Here is a 14,891-nt window from a genome sequence, read left to right as displayed (position 1 = left end):
GCCCCAAGCTCTTAAAGCACCTGCTCGTGTTCGGGTTTCTTTATCCCGGCGTCTTGGAGGACCAGGGACCAGAGTTCCCGCAGGCTCTGAACACGTGGTTGAGGCACCAAACAGGGCAGGTTTGGCTCCTACTCAGGTAGCTGGGGCCTTCTCTGGCCACTTAACACTGTGCACCACAGGTACCCAGGGACTGATTTTCCAGCCCAGTGTGGAGACGGTACACTGCCCGCCACAGCAGTTAAACACGGCCCCCGTGACACTGCACGCTCTGTGTTAAGTTTTACGGTTTCAGTGCGATCGTGCTCAGCATCCGCCCTCCCTGACAGGTAAGTGCTGCTCCCCGGGGCCCTGTTCTGCCTGCTAGAGCACGCACCTTTCCCTTGGACTTCTTTCTTTATCACCTTGGAAATGCATGGGCATTAACTTTTATGCTTTAAATCCAAAATAGACAATAAAATTAGGGGAGCCCGGTAGTGTTAATCTACAGGGCTGCCTGTGGAGGTGATCTGAGTCCTTCAGAGTCCTTGGAGGAATTTCTGAGGTTGTCCTGCCCTCCCTGAGCAGAACTTTCTGCAGCACTCAAGAGAGGGCTATGCTGGGAGGGAAGGCAAATGCCCAAAGGATTGACAACTTCCCTCTGCGTGGAAAGCTTGGCTTGTGGAAGCAAGGGAGGTGCTCCTGGCAAGAGGGTCTGGGGGAATAGGATGGCACATCTCAGCCCGCCTGCTGGGGCAGCCCAGACAAGCTTTGTCTACAAACACTTTGGAGGGTGGTGGGGACCAAGGCAGGTCAACGGTGCCTAGAGCTGCACTGAGTAAATCACCCACGTGACACCCTCTCTCACAGGGGGGAACAAGTGGAGAGCAGAGGCTATTTGTCAGATGCCCACTGGGCGCTGTGACTTACATTAGCTCTCATCCTCACTACAGCCCAGCGGGGAAGGCAGAGGTAAACCATCTCTAGTTTCTGCATGAAGAAATTGAGGTCTGGGGTGGGGGGCAAGGACTCATCCAAGCGCACAGCCAGTTAGTGGCAGAGGCAGATTTTGAAGCAGGTGATGGCCCGTTCCAAAGCCAGTGCTCTCCCGGGATGCCGCACCGCTCTGCAGGGGTTGCCTTGGGACCCAGACGTCCTGGGAGGAGGGCCGCCTAGCATAGCCAGGTGTGGAGGGAGGGAGCAAAGGAGCAGGAGAGGTCTCCAGGCCCGGCAGGCTGTGGCCTGTGAGCCTCTGCATGTCACTCCCAACTGTCCAGGTCTGCTGTGTGCCCGGGGGCAAGACACTTCTGCAGGAATAGGAGGCAGTCCTGTCCATGTGCCAGCTGCTGGGATGGGTGTAATTAAGTGGAAGAGGCTCTAAGGAGCCCACACCAGCCAATCACAACCTTGCAATTAAAACAAGCTGCATGGAAGTGAAGTGTGAAGACATCCTGTGACTTCCGCCTGGCGTGCGTATGACGGGGGGCCGGTCAGCCGGAAAACTACTGCCCTGCAGTTCTTTCTAACAGGCACTGGTGTAAACACCTCAGGCTGACGCCTTGGAACACCTCGGTTCTCAGCATGCTCCTGACCGCTGCCCTGGAGATGCCTCCCTCTCCCAAAGCAGAAAGCACTTCAGGCGGGGCTGGCTCTCTCCCACACCACCCCTCTGGGCACCAATTCACAATACAGCCCGGTGTGTTCTCATACCTACTAATTCCTGGGGCAGGGTGAGAATGATTCTGGTTATACCCAGAGGGCCTCCAGGACTTTTACATGAAAAGAGCTAGAAGCACGACACGCTTGGGATAGCATGAGGATGTTTTCCTGCCACAGAAGCTCACTATAATGAAAAAAGAAAAATCATGGCAAACAGTATTTGTGACTGCGACTCTGATGTGGCCACGCACTAAAGGGACTGAGGGGAGGATCCAGGTAATTCGGTTGGACATCATCTGACTCTGTCACTGAGCGGGCGTTTCCTTCCTACCAGCCTCTGTGCTTAGAACAACGTTGACACTAACACCTGGATGTACGTTGCACCTGTGCTACCTGTCTCCCAGGTGTGGGGGGCTGTGCTCGGCTCACGAGCTGCATGCTGCTGCTCTCTACTTTGGGAGAGCATTTTCTGGAAGGAGGCGAGGCCAGGCCCCAGAGACAGCCTCGCAGGCTTCTTTGGTGGGAAATGAGGCACTTACCTGGTGGTCTCTGAGACACGCTCTCCATTTAGAGGGAGTGAGGGGAGGACAGGCGTGGCGTGGAGAAGAGCTGAGACCTGCCCGACAGGGACCCTGGGAAGGCTGCTGGCGGCAGGGGGCAGGAGGGTGTGGGTTGCCCACAGTGAACTCTGGACCCCAGTCCCACCCAGCCACCTATGCCGTCTGTCTTTGAGCTGGCCAGATGGAGTTTAAGCATGAACACCATGAAAATCAGCTTCCGGCACTAAACAATGTCACAATTACCAAACACCTTTACCCACTCGCTCAGCTGTTGCTGCTGGTGGCGCCACTGCCCAGGGCACCGGGCCGGGCACGCCCTTTCCTGTTCCCTCCCTCCTTCAGCCTCTGGCTCTGGTCCTCCGCTGTCTCCATCCCCTGGGATCACTGCCACTGCCCCTCCCTGCCCACCCAAACCCACTCCGCTATTGAAGCCACGCTTCAAAGTGTCATTTTCTTTTTAATTTTTAATCAGTCTGTGTCGAGAAAAAACAGGATTTGATCAAGCTTCCAGCTCTCACCGCTCCATCAGCATAGCAATTTTATGGATCAGAGTTTCGATTGTATTTGTCTAAAACCCAGAGGAGAAACGGAATCAGCTCCACAGATCAACATGTATTGGAAGAGACACTTCAAGACTCGGGAAATGTTTTTATCAATCATTTTCCTAGGAACGACACCCAGTGGGCCCCAGGAGAGCGCGGTGCGAGTGCTGGACGGACAGGCGGGTGAGACAGCCGGACGCCTGGGAAGCAGGAGCGGAGAGCTATCTGTCTTCGGAGACTGCGGACTTCGCAGGACAAAATAAAAGGGGGGAAAAAGAATCCAACCTCATATTTTATTTGGAGGAGGAGGAATATAGTTTCAGATACAATTTCTGTTTTGGAAAATTAAATCTGTCTGAGTTTGGCAGCGGGGGCAACAACCCTATTAGTTAACTGGAGATGGGCTCATGACTCAGATAAATTGTCAAGTGGGATCTTTTAAAGATGCCGAAACAAAACATTACCTGGGTTACTTCTCCACCATGAGATGCTATTTGAACACACTGCGACCATGTGTAAAGTCACAAGATTTAGCCAACGCCATGGATCCGTGTGCTAGACCATGAATACAAATACTGATGATATTTCACCAAAGGACAGCACGGAGGACAGGAGCTCTACTTTTTGAAGAAATTTCCAGAAAGCCGAGTCTTTCCTTTCCTTTCTCAGTGGAACCGCCACATCCCGCTTTAGTCTTGCCTTGATCAGAGTTGTCCAGCCCAAGGGACACACCAGAATCTTCCTTGGGGAGCCTGCAGGGGGCGCTCTGCCGCTCTTCCAGCAGCTCAACACAGACTTCCGGCAGAGGCTGATCCATCCTAATTTGGCGTCCAGAGACAGTCTGAAGCAGATTTTAGAAGCGATTTACATAATGTGACATGCTTTCAGAGGAGGCGGGTAGTACTCATAAGTCAGCGGGATGTGGGATTTGGTGGGATATGCGTGGAACCGTCTGTCCCATGTTCCGCAGCACAAGATGCACTTAACACCTTCTTCCAGGACCGCACAGGGTCTCCCCCCATCCTTTTTGTTCCTCACTGGTCTTGGCAAATCCTCAAGTTTCATTTAAAAGCACTGCCACTGCCCTTTGTATCAGCCTCACTGTTGGGTCTGAGACGTATGATGGAGTCACCGTCCCCATGCTGATAAATTAGAAAACTTCCTCCATCCCCCCAAGCTCTGTCCTCCAGAGGCCTCACTCCAAAGTACAAGGTGCCCATCCCCAAAGGGGCAGCAGAATCACCGGGACTTTTTCCAGTTATGGATCTTCTTCCATTAGAGGGATCTCTGTAAAAGAAGAGATGGTTATTATACTAATACACCGGAAGACACCGCAAAGATCTGGAATCGTGAGCTTTAGTAAAATGTCTACGGTTCCTACAAATCAGTGAGAAGAAGAAAATGCTAAGTTCCACATATCAGTCAACAAGCAAATAAACCAACTCCTCTGTACAACATTATTTGCTGGAAAATCTCATACTCAGCTCATAAAAAATAAACTGTTAGGCTTCAACCATGCACCCTAATGGTCATACAAACCAAAAGGTTACAAGTTCAAGTACAGAGAGGCAGGGTGGTACTGGAGAAAAGGAACTCTATGAGGAACCAGGAGACCCCTGTTTCCATGTGGTTACTGCTACTTACTGTCAATATAAGCTGGAATTAGTGCTTTCATTTGTAAAGTGGTGCTGGTGCCCCCTTGCCCCGGGAAACACAGCCCTAATTAGTCTGATGCATTTTTACTATTTTGCCATGAGCTGCAATCTGCCTTTCCTTGCAGTAGGCACATACACATCTTTTACTTCACCCCTGATAAACATAACTTGTATGTACCCAGAGCTTCTCCAGGGCTGGGCCCTCGTGCCAGCATCTGGGTCTTCCCTTTTAGCACGTGTGTGTTACCTTGATCCCAAGCACCACTTTCAGAAGTCCTGCCTAATTAAGGGAGAAAGAAGAAAGGCATCCTGGATCATACGGATGCTATGAAAACCCACTGTGGCCTTTCTACTTTGGACGGCTTGGTGCTCTTTTATGCCTCCAGTTAATGGGCTCATCACTTGTGAGATGTTGATCATTTCTTCCAATAATTGGCCTTGCCCACGGCCTCTACATGCAGAGAGAGCAAGATGCAATTTAAGCTGAGTGAGACGGTAGCACTGATTTGGCCCTGAGCTGGGAGCAGGGTGGGGCTGTGCAAGGGTGGCCCGGGCCTCGGGGCAAATGCTTACCATCTGCAATGTCAATGCCTGGGCTGGTGGATGCCACCTCCCCCGCCGTGCTGGGAGCTGTGTCAGGGCTGTCGGAAGCGGGGCGGGTGCCCCCTTGGCACGTGGGAGGTGAATACAAACTCTGGAGCAGCTCCGAAGAGCCTGAGACGCTGTCACGGGTTCCTGACTCCCCCGGGCCCGTGTCCGTGTCCCCTGAGCCGGGGTATGCTGGGGGGCTCTGGTCGTCCACGGGTAAGGGGCAGCCCTGGCCCACGGAGGCCAGGTACCCTGGGCCTAAGGCACTCAAGCCGCCACTCACAGCCTCGTCATAGGACGGGAGCATGACGGGCACGCCGTCTACCACCACGAAGTCGGGGTCGCTGCTGGAACTCCTGGGAGGCCCCCTGTGGAGAGGAAAGTGGTGCTAATCTGTCAGGTGACAGGTCACCCCGGGAACGAGGCCGCAGTGCCCCCCACTGCAGCTGGGGTCCTGGGGGCTGCAGAGCCGTGGGAGGAGGTGGTGCAGGAGATCCAGCCTCCCTGCCCGGTCCCCTCCGGCAGATTGTGCGTCCACCAGGGCCACACTCTGGACAGGAGAGGTTTTCTTCTCCTGCTTCCCTCCTGGCCTCCTGCCGCCTCTGGGCTCCAGTACCTCCTCATACTTCCTTCTTCCCCCCATTGGACCTCTGGGCTCGGCCTTATGGTCATAAACCTGGGAACAGGGGACTATGTGGCCCATGCCAACCGAGCATCCCAATGTGCCCCGGCAGCGTCCCTGAGGAAGCCTGTTGGAAACGGAACAGTACCGTTAAAAGCTTGGGAAACCGTGGACCCTAAGTGCCCCTTTCAGTTACCCCTGTGCTTCGTATGCTTCGTGTTTGTTTTCTGCTACGGTATAAAAATCACTCATTTTTAGTCAAGACAGAAAAACAACAACAACAGAAAAAAAAGTAACTCTGAACACCATCTCACGGCCGCCCCCCGACCCAGCAGCCGCCTGAACCTAAGCTCCGCCCGTGCTGCCCGGAGCGGGGGTTCCCTTACGCTGACACACACGCGGTTCTGGCCTTGCCCTTGGCCTCTGGTCCCTTGCACCTTCCGCACCGCGGGTCTGATGCCAAAGCCCGAGCTCCATGACCACTCTCTGCTCCTGGTCCCTGGAGGAACCGGGGTGGCCAGTAAGTGGCCGGTGGAACTTGGTTCCTTATTTCCTCGGCTGGGAACTGGTGCTGAGTGATGTGGCCAGAAGGTAAAATATCAGGAGGAGAAGACAACCCAGCTGGAGGGTGGGGGTGGTGGTGTAGACCCTGAACCCCTGCACGCCAGCGGCAGGGGCTCCAAAATCTGAGGACTGAGATGTCTGGACGCTGGTGTTTGAGGTGGAGGAAGCGTCAGGCCGCCTCTCTCTGACGCTCGGGGCCACTGGCTTTTTGGAGCATCTTGCTTAGAGATTCTGGTGGGGGGGCTCCTTGCTCCACCATCCTTAAGGCCACCCAGAGATGGGGGAGGTTGCAAGGCCCATGACCCCCAAAAGGCAGGAGCCAGGAGGAAAGGAAGAGTTTGCTCCAAATCCAGCTTCTCTCCCCTTCCACAGCCCTCGTGAGTGGGTCTGGAACCGGCCGAGCTCCCCTCCTCCCTGGCCTCCAGGGTCTCACAGTGCCCTCCTTTCTCACTTAGGCCTCCCTACCTCTCACTGTCCCTTTCACCAGCAAGCTGTCTGGGTCAGGGCGACCCGATGGATGCCTCTGTTCTCCGTTCTCCCCCAAGAAAAGCTCCCACAGTGGCAGCTTCTCCCCCCTGGTCCCAGCCCCACGGCTGTCATCGCATCTCTTCGGCGTCTACACCTCTGGGACCTAGAGTAAAAACGTCCTTCCTGGACCTGCTCCTGAGAACCTTATCATCTATTTGCACAGCTGAGATCAACGTTTCCACACAACTAGAGAGTAACCTAAGATGGAAATAAATACTCGAGGGATTTAAAAAAAAATCAAGTGAGTCTTAGGGACCATTTTTATTATTTATTTATTAAATTCTTTTGGCTGTGCTGCATGGCTTGCAGGATCTTAGTTCCCCAACCAGGGATCGAACCTGGGTCCCTGGCAGCAGGAGCTCCAAGTCCTAACCACTGGACCGCCAGGGAATTCCCTAGGGACCATTTTTAAAACATCTTAATATTTAGTGTCTATCCTGGAAACTTTGTTCCCAAGCCTATGTAGAAAAATAGCTCTACAGGCCACGTTCAAGTACTCCAGTGTACTATAAATCACAACATGTGGTTCAGATTTCTCCTTATAACCCTTAGGCCTTCTTTAGATAGTCTAACTGCTCAATGATAGAACATGGTCCCTTGACTCATAAAAAATAACGGTGAAGATAGAGAGGGCGGATGGCAGGTTGGAGAGGAAAGAAGATTCTGTCACCTCAGCTGGAGCTCGGCTGTGGCCCCAGGATGGTGTCCACACACTCTGGGCCTGGCGTGGATGCAGGCGCACACCCACCCCCGACCTAGCACACTTTCACGGCTGGGAGAGTGGGGTGCTTGCAGGTTGGGGGGCTCCTGCCGCCAGCTGGGGGCATTGCTACGTGGGATGAGGCCGTCCTGGGGGCGGGAGGTTGAGGGGAAAAGGTGGGCAGGTGCTTTCTCCAGCAGCCCCGCCTGCTTCCCACCCCCGCGCCTGGCTGGGAGTGTGAGAGACGCGAGTGAGTTTCCTGGAGGGCGGAGGGCGGAGTGGGAAGCGGTGAGTCCCGGGAGCCGCCTCCTCCCCTAAGCAACACGCTCTTTGCCAGGGGCGTGGTACACACGGCCCTGGGGGCCAGTTCGTCCCTGTGGGCAGAAACAAATGCCCTTTTCTCAAGCATGAGGTCCCCAAATGAGAAGACTCTGACATGGGCACAGGAATCCAAGGAGATACTTGATTCCCTTGGGAGCCCTGGCTAGCATCCTATGATGTTCGGTGCCCTGACTTCCTTCTCACGTTCACAAACTTATCCCTGTGCTTTCTTTTTAAAATATATTTGTTTATTTATTTATCTTTGGCTGCGTTGGGTCTCCGCTGCTGCGTGCGGGCTTTCTCTAGTTGCGGCGAGCCGGGGCTACTCTCCGCTGTGGCGCGCCGGCCTCTCATTGCGGGGTCCCCTCCCGTTGCAGAGCACGGGCTCTAGGGCGCACGGGTTTAGTCGCTCCGCAGCATGCGGGATCCTCCCGGACCGGGGCTCGAACCCGCGTCCCCTGAATCGGCAGGCGGATTCCCGGCCACTGCGCCACCAGGGAAGCCCATCCCTGTGCTTTCTAAATGACTTCTCCTTCCAGGAACAGTGATCTGGCAGCAGCAGTGCTGGGTGGCTCTTGGTTCCGAAGGGCGCTGGTGTGCTTGCTCCCGGGCAAGGGGCCAGCGTCGGAGGGGCAGGGCCACAGGCTGCCCTGGGCACTGAGAGGACCAGACCGCCTCTGAGGGACTTTGACAAGCTCCTCTCTGGTGATGACGACAGGGAGGATGAAGACACGGACCCAAGCTCACCTGTGCAGCCGAGGAGGATGGAGAACCGCCCCCCCCCGCCCCCACCCGCCCACAGGTCCCACTCCGAAAGCTCAGACCCTACTTGGAGGCAGAAGCTCACCAGCCCTGTCCTGGCTCCCCATCCAGAGCCTTTTCTCCTTCCGGAGACTTGCCACGGTTTTGCACACCGGTTTTGAACCTCTGTTGGGTCACGCACCTTGGACCTTGTCCCTAATTACTTCTGTGTATTTCTTATCCTCCCTGTGGCCTGGAAGCTCCAAGGTACGTAAGTCTAGAGCTGCAGGCACATAGTGGGCAATGGGGGGACCCCTGGGGGTGGGAGGTGCAGGGTGTACAGCCCTGACGGTGCTCCCCTTCTCTGCACCCCCTACAATGCCTGCCTCGAGAATGTTTATCCAGGGAAGGAGGGAGACGGGGAGCTCACGGGTGGGGGTGGGGCGGAAAGAGGGAAATGAGTGTGTCTCCAGCTTGGTGTTCTGACCCCAGACACCCTAAAACCTCCCAGGCGAGTGTTTTTGCTTTCTCCCCTATTCCCCCTTCGAAGCTCAACTCTGCACTCATCAAGGCTGACCATCCTTTCTCCTTGCTGCTCAAGGTGGCTGCACTGACCTGGGGGGAAAGTGGGCCTTGAACTTGGTCTGGAACATCCTGGCCAGGATGACGAGCAGCAGCACCAGCAGCACGCTGGTGGCCGTGAACGCCACGATCTTCCACGTGGTCAGCAGGGTCTCATGGGTGCCGGGCCACGCTGGCTCTGCCGGGAGAGAGGACGAGGCGGCTGTGACGCTCGCGGGCCGTGACGGGCGCTGGGGTTCCTGTGTGCTCGTTTGAGGGATTTGCCTTCTTTACTTCTCTGCACTCCACCCGCACTGGTTCGCGTTACCATTTGTGGGCCTCCAGATGTGCTGTGTTAACAAATGCTTCCCCCCCCTTGCTACATCCGGGGCAGCCGTCACCCCTGCTTGGGGCAGGTGGCTGTGGCCACACCTGGAAAAAGCCGGGGCAAGCGGGCTGGACCGGGGTGGGCGGGAGACGGTGGGCGGACGTGCACGGGTGCCCAAGTCTCCGTCGTGTGGTCACTACCCGGGTGCTCTGAGACCAGGGGTGAGGATGGTTTGCATTTGTTACTAAGTAGGAAGCACTGACACTTGCACGTGGCTTACGTTTTTAGAAGTGAGAGCAGGTTTTACCCATAATCATATCATTTGTGTTCTGATATGCGTCCTGGACTGGAAGAGAAAGGCTGAGTCATGCATCGCTTGGGTCACACCCATGGGCCTGTATCCTCGTCAGTGGAAGGGGACAAGGCTGGGAGAAGACAGAGTGCACAGAGGCCAGGTCCTTCCATGGATGCTAGGGGTCTAGGGACCCGTTCAGAGGGTCAGCATTTTAACATGGGCATGGGCGGGTTAATACTCCTGACCCTCTGAACAGGGTTTGGAAGTATCAGCCACGTGTATCCACAAAGATGAGTTTCTATATCCAGTCCCTAACACCACGTGTGAGGGGGGAGGGTGTGTGGGAGGAGGCACGGGGCTCAGGACACAGCCACCCGCCACCGTGAGTAGTCTGAACCTGGACCATCCAGGGACGCCCTCGACGTGCTCACCTGACTTGATGCAGTAGACTTGATAGGAAGGAAACCACTCCCCGTACTGGCAGGTGATGTACTTGTAATCACTGGTGAGGCTGTAGCCGGGATCGCAGTAAAACTCCACCACGGTTCCGTGGTTGTAGCGCTCACATGGCCGCGGGTGGCAGATGAAATCGCCGTGACTCACCATAGGAGGTAGCGGACAGACTTGGGCAGTGGGGGAGAATAAGAGTTTCAGAACCACATGCTTATCCTGTCTGGACCCTCAAAACAGAGATTGAGCTCGGAGAACACATCACTCAGAGATGCACTGATACATGAATCATCAGACTAGTGATGATTAGCTGTCCCCGAGACAGTCCCTTCGTCTGTCCCTTCACGTGAGGTCAGACGGAAGCCTGCAATAAGATTCGGAGCACTTGTCGCTGTCATGTGTCACTTTATAATGACAAAGTACGTCGTAAAAGAGAGGTTCGTTTTACATTGCAAAGAGTATGCCTACTTAATAGACAGTGTTAAGCTGCTCTATTCATAATGCATGCTATTATGTGCCAGACAACCTAGTAAATACAACCGAGATATTTATGGACAGAATCTTCGCTGAAAGGAACAGCTATCCTGAGCCTGCTCCTGTGGCTATGGGAGTAATCTGGGACCATCCAAATCCCTGGGTGTGCCTGACCTGATCCACAGATGCCCTCCTGGGGTTTCGCCAATGACGTATATGCAGCTCTTCTGCTGGCTCCGTGCAGGCCCAGGCCACAGCCTCCCAGTCATAGGCGCCCTGACCAGCACGGAGGAGCCTTGGGGCCTGGGCCTGGTTTGCCACCAATATGCTACGTGACCTTACAGAGGTCACTTAACCAAATTTAAGCCTTGATTTTCTCCTCTGTAAAATGGAAGTTTATTCTACCCTTGATAATGTTTTATGGTTTTTCCTAACCCTCATAGTCTATGATTTTAGGGGAAGAAAAAGTTGTTTTCAGTTGCCTCTCTTGAACCCAAACTCTGGGTTGTCAGGTAAGAACGGTTCTGTCTCTGGGTCCAGAAAGATGGTTTTCGTGGAGTTTAGGGCTTGTTCACTGATTCCCACAAAGAGCCCTCTTTCCTGCACGAGGACTCAGAACTGCCCTTAAACATTCCTCAAGAAACAATCAAAGCCCAGACCACCGAGGCCAGCTTCAAACCCACGCCTATGGAAACCGCTACGAGCTTTGACCAAAACAGGGAGAGAGTTAACTTTTGAGCCTCTTCCCAGGGGTACCCAAGCCCTGGGCAGTGGAGACGCACAGGCAGGCCTCAGAGCTCTCCCCACGCAGCCGCATCTGCAGGCAGCTGCCCGCCCCACACGGGCCGCTGGAATGTGTGTCGGGAGCTCTCTTCTGGCAGCAAGCCGGGCACTGGGGCTGGTCAGCAAGATGGGCCCACCCGATGGGGGTGTCCCATGGCTTGGGGCCAAGAGGCTCTTTACAGACACTCTCTCTCATCCTGCAAACAATGCCACGAGGCAGATCTTGCTGGCTCTTTTCAGAGTCAGGGAAACAGAAACTCAGAGAGGTCAAGTTCTCCAGGAGCAGCTGGAGGAGTGGGTAGGAGCTCGGGCTGAGTTCTGGCTCAGCTCCTCACCAGCCGGGTGACCCTGAACAAGTGGCTTCTCATCTCCGAGCTTCAGTGGCCTCATCTGTAAAATGGGAGCATCTGAGGGTTATCCTGGGGAAGGCTGGCCAGGCCTCAGTTCCGAGCTAACATGATGTAAGTGGGCAGTCAGGGATAACCAGGAACCGGGCATCTACAGAGAGGGGGTCGTAATGAGGCAACTGCTTCCGCAGGTGATGGAAAAACCTATGTGGACAATGAGGCTGCTGAGATGCGCAGCAGCGGGAACCCACTACTGCCCCTGGGCAGGTGGGATGAAGGTGTCCTAGTGGCCGGGCCCCCGTGGAAGTTGGAGCCACGGAGGTGATCCTGTGGGAGATGGAGGCCGCGGAAACTCAGGCACTGCTGGAGACGCCCCGGGGCAGCGAGGCTCAGGGGGAAATGCCCCAGCTTCTCCACCTGCCCTCACTCCCTCTGGACAAAGCCGGCGGGGAGCCAGCTGACCGGGGTGGGGGGGTGCAGGGGAAGGTCCAGGAGTGGGTCTGAGGTCCACAGGCCCAGAGCGTTCTCCATGAATGGCGGCTGGCAGGTGACTGCGCCTCGGGTCCCACGGGTAGACACTGGTGTAGAGTCGGGACCGGAGCTCTGGCTTTCCGCCAGCCCAGGGCATCTCCCGTCCCAGCAGATGCACGCCCTCCACAGAGCTGCCCAGGGCCATGGAGTCCCGTCACCCAATGCACTTCTAGTTCCACAAACTGGGGCTCCTGCCAAATCCACTCCCTCCAGGGCGTTCCATGAGCATCCCCAGTCGGTGATCAAGGCAGCAGGAGAGGAACGGGAAGGGAAGGACGAGAAGGAGGGAGAGAGAAAAGGTACCAGCAGCACAGAGCTGGTCCTGGGATGCCAGCAGGGATTTGCAGCAAGGGCCCCTCCTTCCCCAAAGGCCCCTCTGTGAAGAGCACAGGGAAGGAAGTGTCCGGCTCCCGGCCCAGTGAGGGAGGCCACTGGGCTCTCAGAGCCACCTTCCTGGGCTGAAGGAGGCCCTGCCTTCCAGAGTGAAGGGGAGGTTCGATGTCCGCTGTGCGGCCAGCCTGACAGCAATATCTGCCACTCTGGTGGCCTCCAGGGCTTCCTGGCTCATGTGGCCACAGGGGGGTCCCCCTCCTCTGCACCTCCCATGAGTGCCCCCAGCACTGCAGCGGCTCACGGGGGGCTGGACCTTTGCTGGGAGAGTAGGTCCTTTCCACGGTCAAGGGTTATACAGAGCAGCAGGTCTCTCCTCCTAGCTGCCCTCCAGACAAATCCCCAGGAGTCCCCACAGGATGAGAGAATCACCAGAGCATTTTCAAGGCCCAGAAAACATCATGAGAGGTCGGAAGAAGCCCTGTAAATATATATATGCAAGTTTGTTATGCCGACTAAAAATCGGCATTCTCCACCTGGTTCTACAGGAATGAAGTCACTAAGTCACTGCAGTCGCTGACCTTCAACACCCCGTGAAAGGAGTTCAGGGCGGAGATCAAGAATGAGGCACTCTGTGCTCTGGAACAAACTGGCAGAACAGGCCTTCAGACGGTTAGATATTTTCAAGAGATTTTATGAGCCCAATTTCTTGCATCTTCTGATATCTAGAAAAGCACTAAAACCATTAATGGAGACATCTCCCTGTGACCAGCAGCAACCTTCTGCCAAGACGTGAGCTTGACTGTACGTATCCCCGTCACCAAAATCACATGTATACTGTCCTCCTCCCACCTCTCCGGAGCAGTTCCCCAGAGCCATCTGAGAGCCTGTCTCCCAGGCTATAGTCTTCATTTGGCCCCAAGTAAAACTTAACTCACAGCTCTCATGTTGTGCAATTTTTTTCACTTGACAGTTTTCAGCAGCATTTTTCCTCACCTGGAGGACAAAGGACTGTTCAAATCATTGCCTTAACCCTGAGGCGGGTGGTCCCTGATGTGCTAAGGAAGGCCTGGGCTGACCGGACCCTGCATTTGACAAGGGAGGGGGGTGGTACAGCGTGTGCAGCCAGGCACGGGCATGGAGGGCCCCAAATTCATGTTCAAATCCCAGCTCTATACCGCTGAGTTGGGGGCAGGGTGTTAGGCAGCTTGTTTAACTTCTCGGGGGTTTAGCTTCCCCATCCGTGTAGTCAGGGCAACAATTCCTAACTCTTACGGTTGTTGTGAGGATTAGCAAGTGTATGTAACGTACGTAACACAAAAGTCTGGAACGCAGTAGGCACTTAATAAATAACAGCGCTTAGTATTACTGGTGCCTGAACTTGCTGAGTGCCTGTGCTGTACAATCAGGATACGTGGATTGCACCAGGCTGGCCCCAAACATTCCTGGAGGGAATCTGGAAGCATCTCGCCGGCAGGTTTTCTCAGAGGCCAGATAAAAACCACCCATGGTAGAGGCTTTGATTCTGAGACTGTCATAATCGGTTGCTAATAGAGATGCATTTGTCCCCTACGTGGAAACATTTATCTTCACACTTTGCAGTGTTTCTAGTGATTGCACCTGGCCGGCCATTAGCTTTGCTGCAAGGAAAACCACCCTGTGCATCCTGGTAGGGGCAGAGGGTCGGGAGTGTTCTTTAAACTTGGAAGGAACAGACAATCAAAGTGTTAATTATAAATTTGGGAAGCTTATTTTTTTTTAATAACTCTCTTTTAAAAAAATTATATATTTATTTATGGCTGCATTGGGTCTTCGTTGCTGCACGTGGGCTTTCTCTAGTTGTGGCGAGCGGGGGCTACTCTTCGTTGTGGCACGTGGGCTTCAGTAGCTGTGGCTCGCGGGCTCTAGAGCGCAGGCTCAGTAGTTGTGGCGCTCGGGCTTAGTTGCTCAGCGGCATGTGGGATCTTCCCAGACCAGGGCTCGAGCCCGCATCCCCTGCATTGGCAGGCGGATTCTTAACCACTGCGCCACCAGGGAAGTCCCAGGAAGCTTATTTTAAAATAACAGTTTAGGGTTATCTGAGGCGTGGTGCTCCAAGGACAATGGTGCTTCAAGGAAAAAGGACGACCCTGCCTGTAAAAGTGTCAGCGTCACACCCCCTACTGGACTCTTACTCGCCCTCCCCACCCTGTTGCGATGGTTACGAAATTCCTGAGCCCACCTGGGCAACGTGACCCTGTCCCAAATAAGGAAAGGCATCTGGCCTGTCCCACTCCCACCCTATAGAAGGAAGGTATATGTGCCTAGACCAATCAGTAAATAAAACTTTCACCTCA

General features: G+C 54.7%; 1 protein-coding gene across 4 annotated transcripts in view; it reads right to left on the bottom strand.

The window, feature by feature from the left end:
- Positions 1 to 2,644: 2,644 nt before the first annotated feature.
- SUSD4 (sushi domain containing 4) overlaps positions 2,645 to 14,891 on the bottom strand; it is a 137,637-nt gene continuing 125,390 nt past the window's right edge. For 2 of the 4 annotated variants that reach the window (XM_036827581.1, XM_036827575.1), the window contains exons 6-9: positions 10,072 to 10,269; positions 9,072 to 9,216; positions 4,966 to 5,348; positions 3,012 to 4,024 (exon numbers count right to left, since the gene is read on the bottom strand). In XM_036827581.1, the coding sequence (XP_036683476.1) occupies positions 3,996 to 4,024; positions 4,966 to 5,348; positions 9,072 to 9,216; positions 10,072 to 10,269 (755 nt within the window). In that variant the 3' untranslated portion in view covers positions 3,012 to 3,995. Of the gene's footprint in view, positions 4,025 to 4,965; positions 5,349 to 9,071; positions 9,217 to 10,071; positions 10,270 to 14,891 lie in introns of all 4 variants that reach the window. The other 2 variants (XM_036827590.1, XM_036827597.1) reach the window with 2 other exon arrangements.

Source organism: Balaenoptera musculus, chromosome 1, assembly GCF_009873245.2.
Source record: "Balaenoptera musculus isolate JJ_BM4_2016_0621 chromosome 1, mBalMus1.pri.v3, whole genome shotgun sequence".
Taxonomy (NCBI): Eukaryota; Metazoa; Chordata; class Mammalia; order Artiodactyla; family Balaenopteridae; genus Balaenoptera; species Balaenoptera musculus.
This window is presented reverse-complemented; position numbering and strand designations above follow the sequence as displayed.